At 43.6% G+C, this 15,211-nt stretch overlaps 1 protein-coding gene across 1 annotated transcript in view; it reads left to right on the top strand.

Moving 5' to 3' along the window:
* Positions 1 to 13,331, top strand: part of ABCC12 (ATP binding cassette subfamily C member 12) — a 73,743-nt gene extending 60,412 nt beyond the window's left edge. The window contains 9 exon segments of the mRNA XM_064382927.1: positions 5,461 to 5,550; positions 7,940 to 8,000; positions 8,003 to 8,053; positions 8,056 to 8,124; positions 8,582 to 8,744; positions 9,852 to 9,927; positions 10,961 to 11,074; positions 12,551 to 12,712; positions 12,816 to 13,331. Coding sequence (XP_064238997.1) covers positions 5,461 to 5,550; positions 7,940 to 8,000; positions 8,003 to 8,053; positions 8,056 to 8,124; positions 8,582 to 8,744; positions 9,852 to 9,927; positions 10,961 to 11,074; positions 12,551 to 12,712; positions 12,816 to 12,947 — 918 coding nt within the window. The 3' untranslated portion in view covers positions 12,948 to 13,331.
* The last annotated feature ends 1,880 nt before the right edge of the window (positions 13,332 to 15,211 follow it).

Below are 15,211 nucleotides of genomic sequence, written 5' to 3'. Positions count from 1 at the left end.
TCTGGGTATTAGCCCTTTGTCGGATGGGTAGATTGCAAAATTCTTTTCCCATTCTATTGGTTGCTTGTTCACTCTAATGATTATCTCTTTTGCTGTACAGAAGCTCTGGAGTTTAATTAGGTCCCATTTGTCTATTTTGGCTTTTGTTGCCAATGCTTTTGGTGTTTTAATCGTGAAGTCCTTGCCTACGCCTATGTCCTGAATTGTTTTGCCTAGATTTTCTTCTAGGTTTTTTATGGTTTTAGGTCTTACGTTTAAGTTTTTAATCTATCTGAAGTTAATTTTAGTGTAAGGTGTCAGGAAGGGGTCCAGTTTCTGCTTTCTGCACATGGATAGCCAGTTATCCCAACACCATTTATTAAACAGGGAAGCCTTTCCCTATTGCTTGTTTTTGTGAGGTTTGTCAATGATCAGATGGTTGTATATGTGTGGTGTTGCCTCTGAGGCCTCTGTTCTATTCCATTGGTCTATATCTCTGTTTTGATACCAGTACCATGCTGTTTTGATTGCTGTAGCCCCGTAGCATAGTTTGAAGTCAGGTAGCATGATGCCTCCAGCTTTGTTGTTTTTGCTTAGAATTGTCTTGGCTATGCAGGCTCTCTTTTTGTTCCATATGAAATTTAAGGTGGTTTTTTCCAGTTCTGTGAAGAGGGTCATAGGTAGCTTGATGGGGATAGCAGTGAATCTATAAATTACTTTGGGTAGTATGGCCATTTTCACAATATTGATTCTTCTGTAAGCATGGAATGTTTTTCCATCTGTTTGTGTCCTCTCTTATTTCCTTGAGCAGTGGTTTGTAGTTCTCCTTGAAGAGGTCCTTTATGTCCTTTGTTAGTTGTATTCCTAGGTATTTTATTCTCTTTGTAGCAATTGTGAATGGCAGTTCGTTCTTGATTTGGCTCTCTTTAAGTCTATATATTGGTATATAGAATGCTTGTAATTTTTGCACATTGATTTTGTGTCCTGAGACTTTGCTGAAGTTGCTTATCAGTTTCCGGAGATTTTGGTCTGAGATTATAGGGTCTTCTAAATATGCAATCATGTTGTCTGCAAATAGAGACAATTTGACTTCCTCCTTTTCTAATTGAATATCTTTTATTTTTTTATTTTTTCTTGCCTGATTGCTCTGGCTAGAACTTCCAATACTATATTGAATAGGAGTGGTGAGAGAGGGCATCCTTGTCTAGTGCCAGATTTCAAAGGGAATGCTTCCACTTTTTGCCCTTTCAGTATGATATTGGCTGTGGGTTTGTTGTAAATAGCTTTTATTATTTTGAGATACGTTCCATCAATGCCTAGTTTATTGAGAGTTTTTAGAGTAAATGGCTGTTGAATTTTGTCAGAGGCCTTCTCTGCATCTATTGAGATAATCATGTGGTTTTTGTCTTTGCTTCTGTTTATGTGCTGAATTACATTTATAGACTTGTGTATGTTGAACTAGCTTTGCATCCCCGGGATGAAGCCTACTTGATCATGCTGGATAAGATTTTGATGTGCTGTTGCAATTGGTTTGCCAGTATTTTATTGAAGATTTTTGCATTTATGTTCATCATGGATATTGGCCTGTAGTTTTCTTGTTGAGTCTCTGCCGGGTTTTGGTATCAGGATGATGTTGGTCTCATAAAATGATTTGGGGAGTGTTCCCTCTTTTTGGATTGTTTGGAATAGTTTCAGAAGGAGTGGTACCAGCTCCTCTTTGTATGTCTGGTAGAATTTGGCTGTGAACCCATCTGGACCTGGGCTTTTTTTGGTTGTAGGCTATTAATTGCTGCCTTAACTTCAGCCCTTGTTATTGGTCTATTCAGAGTTTCGACTTCTTCCTGGTTTAGGCTTGGGAGGATGCAAGTGTCCAGGAATTTATCCATTTCTTCCAGGTTTACTTGTTTATTTGTGTAGAGTTGTTTGTAGTAATCTCTCATGGTAGTTTGTGTTTCTGTGGAATCTGTGGTGATATCCCCTTTATTGTTTTTATTGCATCTATTTGATTCTTCTCTCTCTCTCTTTTTTTTTTTAATCTGGCTAGTGGTCTATTTTGTTGATCTTTTCAAAAAAACAGCTCCTGGATTTATTAATTTTTTGAAGGTTTTTTTGTGTCTCTATCTCCTTCAGTTCTGCTCTGATCTTAATTATTTCCTGTGTTCTGCTAGCTTTTGAGTTTTTTTGATCTTGCTCTTCTAGCTCTTTCAATTTTGATGTTAGGATGTCAATTTTAGATCTTTCCTTGCTTCTCATATGGGCATTTATTACTATAAATTTCCTTCTAGACACTGCTTTAAATGTGTCCCAGAGATCCTGGTACGTTGTATCTTCTTTCTCATTGGTTTCAAAGAACATCTTTATTTCTGCCTTCATTTCATTGTTCATCCGGTCAACATTCAAGAGCCAGCAGTTCAGTTTCCATGAAGCTGTGCGGTTCTGAGTTAGTTTCTTAATCCTGAGTTCTAATTTGATTGCACTGTGGTCTGAGAGACTGTTTGTTATGATTTCCGTTCTTTTGCATTTGTTGAGGAGTGATTTACTTCCAATTATGTGGTCAATTTTAAAGTAGGTGTGATGTGGTGCTGAGAAGAATGTATATTCTGTGTACTTGGGGTGGAGAGTTCTGTAAATGTCTATTAGGTTTGCTTGGTCCAGATCTGAGTTCATGTCCTGGACATCCTTGTTAATTTTCTGTCTCATTGATCTGTGTAATATTGACAGTGGAATGTTAAAGTCTCCCACTATTATTGTGTGGCAGCCTAAGTCTCTCTGTAAGTCATTAAGAACTTGCTTTATGTATCTGGGTGCTCCTGTATTGTGTGTGTATATAGGATTGTTAGCTCTTCTTGTTGCATTGATCCCTTTACCATTATGTAATGCCTTTCTTTGTCTCTTTTGATCTTTGTTGGTTTAAAGTCTATTTTATCAAAGACTAGGATTGCAACTCCTGCTTTTTTTTTGCTCTCCATTTGTTTGGTAAATCTTCCTCCATCTCTTTATTTTGAGCCTATGTGTGTCCTTGCATGTGAGATGGTTTCCTGGATACAGCATGGGTTTTGACGTTTTATCCAATTTGCCAGTCTGTGTCTTTTGTTTGGGGCATTTAGCCCATTTACATTTAAGGTTAATATTTTTATGTGTGAATTTGACTCTGACATTTTGATGCTAGCTGGTTGTTTTACCCATTCGTTGATGCAGTTTCTTCATTGTGTTGATGCTCTTTACCATTTGGTACATTTTTGGAGTGGCTGGTATTGGTTGTTCCTTTCTATGTTTAGTGCTTCTTTCAGGAGCTCTTGTAAGGCAAGCCTGGTGGTGATGAAATCTCTGAGCAATTGCTTGTTCATAAAGGATTTTATTTCTCCTTTGTTTATGAAGCTTAGTTTGGCTGGATATGAAATTCTAGGTTGAAAGTCTTTTCTTTAAGGATGTTGAATATCGGCCCCCACTCTCTTCTGGCTTGTAGGGTTTCTGCTGAGAAATCAGCTGTGAGTCTGATGGGCTTCCCTTTGTGGGTAACTCGACCTTTCTCTCTGACTGCCTTTAGCATTTTCTCCTTCATTTCAATGCTGGTGAATCTGATGACTATGTGCCTTGGGGTTGCTCTTCTTGAGGAATATCTTTGTGGTGTTCTCTGTATTTCCTGGACTTGAATATTGGCCTGCCTTGCTAGGTTGGGGAAGTTCTCCTGGATAATATCCTGAAGAGTGTTTTCCGGCTTAGATTCATTCTCTCCATCACATTCAGGTACACCTATCAAATGTAGATTAGGTCTTTTCACATAATTCCATATTTCTTGGAGGCTTTGTTCATTTCTTTTTACTCTTTTTTCTCTAATCTTGCCTTCTCATTTTATTTCATTGAGTTGATCTTCGGCCTCTGATATCCTTTCTTTTTCTTGGTCAATTCGGCTATTGAAACTTGTATATGCTTCATGAAGTTCTCGTGTTGTGTTTCAGCTCCATCAAGTCATTTCTATTCTTCTCTAAGCTGCTTATTCTCATTAGCATTTCATCAAACCTTTTTCCAAGGCTCTTAGTTTCTTTGCATTGGATTAGAACATGTTCTTTTAGCTCAGAGAAGTTTGTTATTACCCACTTTCTGAAGCCTGTTTCTGTCAATTCATCAGACCCATTCTCCATCCAGCCTTGTTCTCTTGCTGATGAGGAGTTGTAATCCCTTGGGGTAGGAAAGGCTTTCTGGTTTTGGGTGTTTTCATCCTTTTTTTGCTGGTTTCTTCCCATCTTTGTGGATTTATCTACCTGTGGACTTTGTAGTTGGCGACTTTTGGATGGGGTCTCTGAGTGGACATCCTTTTTGTTGATGATGAAGTTATTTCTTTCTGTTTTTTAGTTTTCCTTCTAACAGGCCCCTCTAATGTAGGACTGCTGGAGGTCCGCTCCAGACCCTGCTTGCCTGGGGATCACCAGCAGTGGCCTCTGCGGTCTTGCTGGGAACTGCACTCCAGAGCTGTTCCTATTCAGCCATCTTGGATCATCTCTCAAGGAAGGTATTCTTTCACTGTTCTGGGGTTCGACGCCTGGACTCAATGTGCTGGCAGGGCCAGCTTCCCTCCAGAGGCTCTCAAGAGAATCTGTTTCTTCTCTCTCCCAGCTTCTGTGGCTGCTGGCCATCCCTGGCATCTCTTATCTGTGGCTGCAGCACTCCAGTCTCCACCTCTGCCTTCACGTCCCCTTATCCTCTGTGTCTTCTCCTTTGCCTCTTATAAGGACACTTATCATTGGACTTAGGACCCACCCAGATGATCCAGGATGATCTCAAGGTCCTTATTAACATCTGCAAACATCCTCTCTCCAAATGAGAGAGCATTAGCAGGTTCCAAGGATTTGCATATGGACACATCTTTTAGGGGTCGGGGACACCATTCAACCTGCCCTAAGATACTCCTTGCAGTCAAATCTCAGGGTTGGCTTCTGTGAGAACCAGACCTAAGGTGGGTGACCTTAGCAAGCCACATGCTCTTGTCTGAGCCTTGACTTTCTCATTACTGTAGCAAGAAGACAAGCTTGATGGTTTTCTGGTCTCTTATGGTGATGTGGTTTTCAGCTGCTTTTTGAGCAAGGGGCCGGGGGAGGGCTGCTCTGAGATGCAAGACCCTGCCAGGTGGCAGTGAGGGGCCAATACCAAGCAGTTCTGCAGCTTCCAGGGAGAATTCCCACCACTCAAAGAGGTGTGTGATCAAGTGGTTCTGTGGGGAGATGGTTTTCACCATCTGGAGTGTCAGGGAAAAATGTAATTACCATTTGTTTCTAAATACTAAGGGAGTGTTTAAAGGCAAAACACCCCAACAGGAATAGCTGTACTTCTGGGTGCTTGGCTAGGAAGGCAGGCCTCCTGTATGTGCCTGCCCTGTGTGAGGCAGGGGAGGGGTCATTCACCACGGCTGCCTCCTGAATGGGGAGCAGCAGAACCCGAAGGAGGAAGGGGCTCTAACTGCAGCTACTCACTCCTTTTCAACAGCTGAATGGACTGCTCCAAGTGTGTGTGCGAATAGGAACAGAGACCCTAGACAAATTCACCTCTGTGGAGCTGCACAGGGAATACATTTCGGTAAGAAATTAATGCATCAAAGAGGAGGGACAAGTTAATTTTGGCAGGACTTGGGCAAATATTGGATCTTTTTAGATGTGAAAGGGGTCTTTTTAAAAAAACCAAAATTGGGCCAGGCATAGTGGATCATGCCTGTAATCCCAGCACTTTGAGAGGCTGGCTCAGGCAGATCACCTGAAGTCAAGAGTTTGAGACCAGCCTGGCCAACATGGTGAAACCCTGTCTCTACTAAAAATACAAAAATTAGCCAGGCATGGTGGCAAGCGCTGGTAATCTCAGCTACTCTGTAGGCTGAGGCAGGAGAATCTCTGGAACCCTGGAGGTGGAGGTTGCAGTGAGCTGAGATGGCACCACTGCACTCCAGCCTGGATGACAAGAGTAAAACTCCATGTCAAAAAACAAAAACAAAACCCAAAATCAGAAGTGTCATCCCCCTTCTTAAAAATGTATTAAAACTTTATAATACATTCTAAAGTCCTTCATGTTGAATGTAAGGTTCTTTTTAACAAGGTTTCCTTAAGGGCTGTTTTGATACACAGAAACATACAACTCAGTGGTTTACTTTGGGTTCTAAAAATCAATATTTGGCCAGGTGCAGTGGCTCACGCCTATAATCTCAACACTTTTGGAGACTGAGATGGGAGGATTGCTTGAAGCCAGGAGTTTGAGACCAGCCTGTGCAGTATAGCGAGACCCTGTCTCTATTAAAAAAAAAAAAGAAGTTAAAATTTGCCATTTGTGGTGGCGTGCATCTATAGTCCTAGCTACTCAGGAGGCTGAGGAGGGAGGGAGGATCACTTGAGCCCAGGAGTTCGAGGCTGCAGTGAGCTATGATGATGCCATTGCGCTCCAGCCTGTGCAACAGAGCTAGATCCTGACTTTAAAATTTTTTTAAGTTAAAAATTATTATTTGATTAAAGCCATAAGTTAAAAAAACAGAAGCCCAGTCTAACTCTTCTTTAAAAGCTTTGATATCCAACTTACAAGTCTTGCCATTCTTCTTTGAAAAGAAGTGTAGCCAATTCCAGCAGTGACATTTAGGTGCCTTTGAAGAGTGTTTGGCTCTATTTACAAACCTAATTGAACACTTTAAAACATTTTAAACTGCATTTTAAAATTTAATACAGTCGATTTCTTTTTTAAGTACCTCAATGATCTAACAACAAACCTTCCTGAGTTTGTATAAATTTAATAAATTAAACTTATAAATATAGTAAGCTTTAAGTTCTCATGACGTACCAATGCCATAAACATAAACTTCTAACTTAAAATCATGTTTAAATCAATTATTCAATTATACATTTTAAATTGGGATCACAAGCCCAAATTCTATTAATATTGAGAATACTTGAAATACCAAGCGTGCAGATTTCTTAAACTAAAAATATTACTGTTACAGTTTCATTTTTCTTAAATATTTTTATTCTTATTTCTAAATCTTCTAGGGGTTAAAAATACTCAGTTCTTAACAATACAATTATTTTCTCAGTTGAACAAGGTTGCTTCTTGAGTAGAGATTTGGGCTGGTGAGCCACCCCGATGGGGCACGCGGGATCCCTATTTCCAGCTGTTTACATGGACATAAGAGGAGAGGCTGGTCTTATAATGAAGCCAAGCTGCCCTACTCCTTAATTAGACCTTGCATTTCTTGGACTCTTAGGAGACAAATGTTTTTTTCATGTGTCTCTAAAGACTTCTGAACTTGACATCTTGCATTCTTATCATCTTTCTACTTCTAGCATGCTGATGATTCTTGCAGATCTTGAAATTATATCTGATTGAGTTCTGCAAATCTCAAGACTCTGTCTGGCCTTGTCACATAGCTTCAAATCTACACTTCTGACATTTTCCCAGGCCCACAGGCCCAGTATGAGCTCTCCCTTCTGTATTCCTCTAAGTAATCCACCCCTCTATTCACTAACCTCCAGCCACATGACTTTTCTTTCCATTCCTCAAATTGTCCAAGCTCTTTCTGGCCCCAGGGCCTTTGCACTAGCTGTACCCCCAACCTGGAGGGCTCTGGACTTCATCCTCTCATAGGTGGCATCGTTCCAGGATCCAGTGTCCTCCAGCCCTCAGGTCCAATGTCACATGGGTGCCTTCTTCAAACCTCAAGTACTTTTACTCCACCTTTCCCCCTTGCCCAGCACATAAATCACATTCTGTATCCTATTGCAATACTCTGTTTTATTGTCTTTACTTCTAATGTTTTTTCTTATTATCTGACATCCCCAGTGGAATGTGACTTCCTTGAATTAAGGACCATTATTGGTCTATTTCATCACCACAAATAACAGTACCTGAAATCTTGTGAATCAACAAATGAATTAGTTATATAAATCAATAAAAAAATGGCTCTTCACTGGTCACTGGTTATTCTCCTTTTCAGACCTGTGTTCCTGAATGTACTTATCTCCTCAAAGTGGAGACCTGTCCCAAGGACTGGCCCAGTGAGGGCAGATTACATTTAAAGACTATCAGATGAGATGCAGAGACAACACCCCCTTGTTCTTGACAGCCTGAACTTGAACATATAAAGTGGGCAGACAGTCGGGATTGTTGGAAGAACAGGTTCCAGTGAGGACAAACTCTGCTTTTATTTCTTTCAGGTTGTTTTCTTTGGATTTCCACTGGATGTCCTAGTGAAGCCACACCAGAGAGTGATGTGTATGTGTATCAGATTGGCTGTTATTTCCCTCAAATCTCTTTACTGTAAATTAGGATTTCAGGTTGAATGGGTGTGTAGAGATGGAAGCAAACACATCAGTTTTTGAATTAATTAAATGACAATCATTCTAGTACAACAGGGCCCCAGAGATAAGTTGTGTGCTAAGAGCCCCTGCAAGGATGGGCAGGTTAAATGTTGGGGCAGCCCATCCCTCCACCCCAACCCTGGTGAGGACGCTTTCTGTCTACACCATCATCCTTATGGAGACATTTGCCTCGCATTAAAAATCCCACTAATTAAATGCTTGGATATGATGGAAGCACAAACTGATGTTTGATTTGTTGTTCTTGCTTTTATGGTTCCCGGGGAAGTCATCGTTAGGAATGGCCTTGTTTCGTCTGGTGGAGCCAGCCTGTGGCACAGTCTTCATTGATGAGGTGGGTATCTGTACTGTCAGCATGGAGGACCTCAGAACCAAGCTGACTGTGACCCCACAGGATTCTGTCGTGTTTTTAGGCACCGCAAGGTAGCTGTTTTTGATCATTGTGCATTCCTATTTTTGGAGAGTGAAATCAGACTGACCAAGAACTTTGCGATGTCCCCAGGGCATGCCTGGCCCGGAGCTGTTCTATCTGAGGGAAGCATCCCAGAGGGCTCACAAGCACTGCTGGTTTCTGTTTCTGCATCCACCCTTGGGAGGAGTCAGGGCCCAGGGCTCTGAGCATTGCTTGTGTTTTATAAACACATTATTAATGAACAAGATGCTTCTTTGCTCATTCATACACTGAGCAGATATCCCGGTGGCTCTGGACAGAGAGTTTATGCCCGTGTCCCAGCATCCCATCAGGTTTAGCAATGGGCACTCTGAAAAGTGTCCCATTTTGCACGATAAAATAAATAGTTACCCCATGTATATGACTATCCATTGTGAAATGCATTCATTTATTTCCACAACTAAGTGAACAAAAGCTATTTCAAGCACAAGAACAGTAGGGCTGCAACTTCTGTGGGGCTCCAGATCTGATATCAAGGCACAAGGGAAAAGCCAGTTTTTCTGTTAGCCAGTGCAGTGGGGGGTAACGAGAGGGACGTTTCTCCCGTAGAGCACCAGATGAAGTAGGAGAACTGTATTTACTGTATTCAGAGTTCATTGTTTGAAAAATGCATTCTGCCTCTTGAAACAGTAGATTTACATTCTATATTTGAGCTGCTCAGCCCCCTGTGAGGCCCTGGGAGTTGCCGATGCATGGAGTGGCAGATCTGGGTTGCTAACTCTCCCTCTCTCTCTGCCAAGAATTGATATCAGTTCAAACCCACTCTGCTACTCAGGGCTGCTGAGAGGCCCAGGTGTGTCTTTCTGAGCACACTGCTCAGTGCTGCCTCTCGGCGGGGTTCCACCTGTCGTTGCCTGCTTTCGTGGTCTCTGCTCTATTGCAGAGTTGTGGGCCCCTGGTCTTGTGGCCTGAGGTCCGTATTTTATGGACTATTGTCCTGGGCTGAGCACTATTCTTAGAGCACGCGTTATCACATGCCACCTCCTACCCTCCTCCACGTGCTGCAGAAAACCTGCTCCCCATCCATCCTCTCGTCCTTGGAAATCTGGCTCCCTCTCCTCTCCTCTGCTTCATTGCAGGTCCAGCTTGGATCCCTTTGAGAGTCACACCAAGATGCTCTGGCAGGTTCTGGAGAGATTGTTCATCAAAGACACAGCAGGTCTCTGGGGCTGTTGAGGAGTTTGTTTCCCAGCACCACTGCCCTAGATTCCTGGCCTAGGTTTAAATTTGACAAGCACTGAGGCCAGCACTTGGCTGGGTTTATGTGTGGATACCATAGAAGTCAGTAGAACATAATCCTTAGTTACTCTTTCCTATTAAAAACAACAATAGGGCTCTACAATGATCCAGTCAAGAGGGCTACACGTATTATCTCACTTAATCCTTCTACAGTGCTCTGAGGTTGGTACTCACTCTCACCCCTAATTTTAGAGATGAAGAAATTAGAGCTCAGAGAAGTAATGTTCCCAGGCTAGTGAGGAGCAGGATGGAGACTTGAGCTCAAGCCTGTCTGATCCTAAAGCAGATGGAAGGCCCTGCTCTTTTGCCGATGGCCTCCTTTGCTTATCAGAGCAGACAAGCCACAGAAAACGGGAGGGTGTGGAATATTCTGGGAAGGGCAAGTATGGCTGGTTGGAGAGGACTGAACCACCTGCGAGAGGGGACCCTGTCCTAGGAGAGCTACAGCCCCAGCTGGGGTCAGCAGGTGAGCATGGCCACCTCTGCAGCCCAAAGGGATGCTTTTCCAGGACTTGGTCCCAATGTGAGCATCTTCCAAGGCTACCTTGGCTTGTCACTCTGGATAAGTCAGACCCCATCTTACCCTTCCTTAATGTCCAGAAACTTTCCATCCCATCTCTATTTTGTCCACGGAAATAGCAATCCAGGAAGCCATTTCCACTTGTTTTTGTGCTCTCTGGAACTGCATGTGCATCATTTGTTCTTTTGGTGAATTGTCTATGGGGTTCTATGAGTCATACCGTGATTTTAAATTATTAATGTCCGCCTACTCCCTGGTCTTTCCCTGGTGCCTGTTTGCAATATTGAAATGATTGTTGTTTTGCGCTTTCTTTGCCACAGTAAAATAAAGCAAGCAGATGAATGCAAGAGGAGGGGGCAATCAATACAGGCAGCGAAGGACAATTTTAAAGATAATCAGTACAAATGCGGCATTTTCTGTGTTTTGTAGATAATGAAACGCCCAGAAAAATGACAGGCAGAAGTCGCAGAAAATGGAGAAAATTTCTCAGTAGGGGAATGTCGGCTGCTTTGTGTGGCCTGAGCTCTTCTTCGTAATTCAAAGGTAAGAAAACACGGGAAATGGATTGGTCAAATTTTGGATATTTCCTGCAGCGCCACTCAATCCAGGAAGTAGTGTCGTGTGTTTGCCTTTCAGCAAAGAGAGAGCAATTGAGCCATTTAAAAACCGATCACTTTTTCTTAAGACAAATTGTGAGAGGTAAAAATTGAAAAGTAACAGCCATTTACAGCAAGAGCACCTTCCTCTCCCGGGCTTCCCCTGGGGACGTCTCGCTTAGGTTTTCACTCTGCTCGCCTAAGTGGTTTGAGTTTGAAAAATGTGTCTCTCTCTTATCTTTCTCTCATTGTCTCTGAACAATACTGAATCTGGATACACTGTCCACAGGATGCTCAAGAGGGCCAGCAGAATGCTAGGATATGGGAACTGTAGAATTTACACGTATTTTTCTTTGTGACTTAGCCACCTTTACTTACTGATTTCGGGGAAGGGATTGCTGTTGCTCTAGTAATTCCATTCTCTGAAGCCTCATCAAAGGTGTGACACATTGTGTGTATTCTCTAGACGTGCTAATGTCAGGGGAGAGGGACTGGCAGGGATCCAATGCCTGCCATGGCACTGCACACTGCTAAGTGGTTAAAATGTTGTCTCCATTTCCAGCTGATCAATAAGGCATAGCCCCCTTTCACCTCCGAGGGAGCAGAGCCTTGGGGAAGTTAAGTAACTTAGCTGGTGAAGCAGAGTGAGGGTTAAGTTCAAATGCTCTGATTTGCTAAATCAAATCTGCCCTAAAGATGTTAATGTCCTGATTTTTGGAACCTGTGAATATGTTCCTCTGAGCCTTTTAATATATTAACACTTCGCAAAAGGGGCTCTGCAGTTGTGAGTAAGGATCGTGAGATTGGGAGATGATTCTAGATCTGGGTGGACCTAGCGTATTCACATGGGTCTTTCCCAGGAGGAAGCAGAAGAGTCAAAGATGGAGAAGGAGCTGTGATCCCAGGAGGGGCTGTGGGCCAAGCAATGCAAGTGGCTCAGAAATTGGAGAGGGCAAGGAAATAGCAAGAATGCAGCCCTGACAATACCTTGATATTAGGATTTCTGACTTCTGGAACTAGAAGATAAATTTAGGTTGCGTCTCTAAGTTTGTGATCATTTGGTATGGCAGCAATGTAGGGAATGAATGTAAGTGCTGTTGTACTTCATGCCAACTCAGGTTAGCACAGTAGGTAAAGCCTGTGCAGTGTCTCCCTACAGTTTGTAGGGTTAGAATAAACCACTTAAAAAGAAGAGTAAAGGATATACACCCTTTTCCCTCTAGCAAGTTCCTCTGGGAAGATGGAAGTGATGTGACTTCTTTTCACTCTTCCCTTTCTCATTTTTTTGAGATGGATGTTTAGCTAATTACTTTTCATTTTGTGGTCTTCTTTTTTTTAAAAGTAAATAAAGCCAAGGCTATAAATTTCCCTCTCAGTGTGCCTTTGGCTTAGTGTGACGTTTACAATGTTCCCGCCTCGACAGATCATTCTCCTTGATGAAGAAGCCACCACCTCTATGGACTCCAAGACTGACACCCTGGTTCAGAACACCATCAAAGATGCCTTCAAAGCCTGCAGGGTGCTGACCATCACCCACTGCCTCAACTCGGTTCTCAACTGCGATCACATCCTGGAAAATGGGAAGGTACAGGAAGGCCTTTTGGCTTCACCTCCCCAGAAAGTTCAGTGGTTTGAGCTTTACAGTGGGTATTTTCCGACGATTTCAGTTCTTCTTCTCTTACTATTAGGTGATTGAGTTTGACAAGCCTAAAATCCTTACAGAGAAGCCAGATTTTGCATTTGCAACGTTACTAGCAGCAGAGGATATGGCAGGGGTCCTGGCGGCAGATTCTAGAGGAGGAAGAGGCTCTGTGAGATGAATAGGAGGGGTCTTCAGGAGGAGGGGCTGTTCCCTCTGAAGCCCTGGTCTCCAGCCCCTCCCACCCATGGAGTGAGGTGGGGCCAAAGTTGTCCCCACTGCCCTACTCAGCCCGTGCCACCTCACCTGACTTGGTGGGCTCGGGGTTGGTTCTGGGTGGTGAACCGAGGCAGGCAAAGCTAATGTATTAACAAACTGCCCTTAACCTCCCTGAACCCCAAAGGTCCCTCATATGTTTTCACCAAAACCACCCGAGTGCCTGAGAATGAAAATACTGTAACTTTCAATTAGAAGCCAGTCACAATAAACAGAATGGGAAAATGCCTTAAGATGGAGTTTGTAAGGTTTTTTTTGCCTATTATCAGAAGGAAAAAGAACAGAATTTTCTTCCCGTTTAACCCCACTCACTTCCACCTTGACTGGGTGACAAGCAGTTAACTACACGGATCTGTAGTGTGAAAGACTGATTACAATGTTTGGCCAAAAAAAAAAAAATTTAATCATATTATATGTTTCAATTGATCTATTAGAATAACCAGGAAAACAAAATGCTGGAGTTTCTCTATAAATGACATTTTTATATCTTCTTTATTGGTCATTGAAACGCAGTAGGAAATTACCCTGAAGTGTCGCCTTGCAATGATTTCACTGAAGATATTCTGATTTCGGTACTATTTCCTCTCCTAGGCCCTCGTTGCCTTCTCCCTTGACTCAGTAATGAACCCTCACAGTTGCTTACCAAATAAAAGGCTTTTCCTCTAACCTCAAGGCTGGTTCTGATGGAAGCAGTAAAGATGTATTCCTAGCAGCCCCAGGAGTGAGTGCTGCTAATTCATGATGACATTTGAGAAAAAATATATAGACTATCTGGCAAGCTCTTGTGCAGCAGTCAGCAAGGGGCATGCCGGCAGTTCTGGCTGTTTCTCATTCGTCAGGACCGAAGGCCTCATGCGGTTCCCTGGACCTGCTTTTGAGGCCCCAGGCTAAGCTCTAAATACAGCTCAGGGCAGTGTGGTCAGCAAAGCTTCCAGATGACGCCCTCCACCCCACTCCCTTTCTGAGTGTTGGTCACGTACTTGCCCCCCAGACGTGGAGGAAGCAGTACCTGGCACCTGGGAGCACTCGGGAAACACCTGTGGCAGCTGTGACCGACAGCCTCTAATGAACTCACTCAAACACAGCCGTGGACCCTGTCGGACACCCGCCTCCCAGGTGTGTGTGCTCGTTAAGAGCTTAATCTGGATTTCTGGCCAACAAGCCCACAGCCAGCAATTCAAGGGCTGGGTATGTGAGGTTCACCTCCAACCGGTTATTCTCCAGCCCTCTTCTGGCCAGGCCTGGGCAGGTGCCTACCAACCAGTGGGGAAGTGAGCACACCTGACCTCAGGTAGAGCTTACAGGCTGCCAAGTGTGTGAAGGCCCTGGCCCAGCAGCTTGGCAGTGATGGATCCTGTCCTCAGCAGACGGTGCACTAAGACACGTGGCTGAGAAGGATGTGAGCCAGGGATTCCTTCCGTGGGCAGCCCCAGGCCACGTGTGGCTCTCTCTGTGAAGGGACACAGTGTATCTTTGCCTGATCTCAGCTTTCCCCCATGGCATGTGACTCTGATCTAAGATCGTTAAACCCATATCCACAGGGTCCTGAACAGCTGCTCCCAGCTGGGTGTAGGCATCACCTTTATGGACATCCAATAACTTCCCCAATATGGCAGGCAGACTTGACAGTCTGTGCTGGCTGTGGGAATCCATACCAGTTGTGCAATACCAGTTGTCAGGGAGGGATGCTTTATTTTCTACCAACTCGACACCAGCCCCAGACAACCAGTCTGTGATTTCAAGAGGTGATGTTTTCATGAGGACAGGGGATAGGCTACAGTGATCCCTGCTGCTCCTTCAGATGCCTTGAGAGATGAATCACCTCCTACGACTCCTGTTCACCCACACTTTCTTTGGTTTACTCTGGCAAAAGAAGAACACTGACATTGATCCTGATATCTACTGAGAACTTGCAGTGTGCCAGGCCCTGTGACAAGCGTTTTTTTCCATGAATTATTTCACTGAATCCTCACCTCACCCCGTCAGATGGGAATGGAGGCTCACTGAGGTTTGTGACTTATCTACAGATGCCCAGGAAAGAAGAGACGGAGATAGGACTTGAACCCTAACCAATCTGACTCCACAGGCCCTGCTCCCAACCCCTTCACAACAGAGCTCCTCCTGTCCTTTCCCCTTGGCCTGTTGCAGGGACAGTGATGGTCGTCAGCA

This window comes from Aotus nancymaae, unplaced genomic scaffold, assembly GCF_030222135.1.
Source record: "Aotus nancymaae isolate 86718 unplaced genomic scaffold, 86718_ANA_hifiasm-v0.15.2.pri h1tg000030l, whole genome shotgun sequence".
NCBI classification, from domain to species: domain Eukaryota; kingdom Metazoa; phylum Chordata; class Mammalia; order Primates; family Aotidae; genus Aotus; species Aotus nancymaae.
Note: the sequence above shows the minus strand (reverse complement) of the source record. Positions and strands in the feature narration are given on the sequence as shown.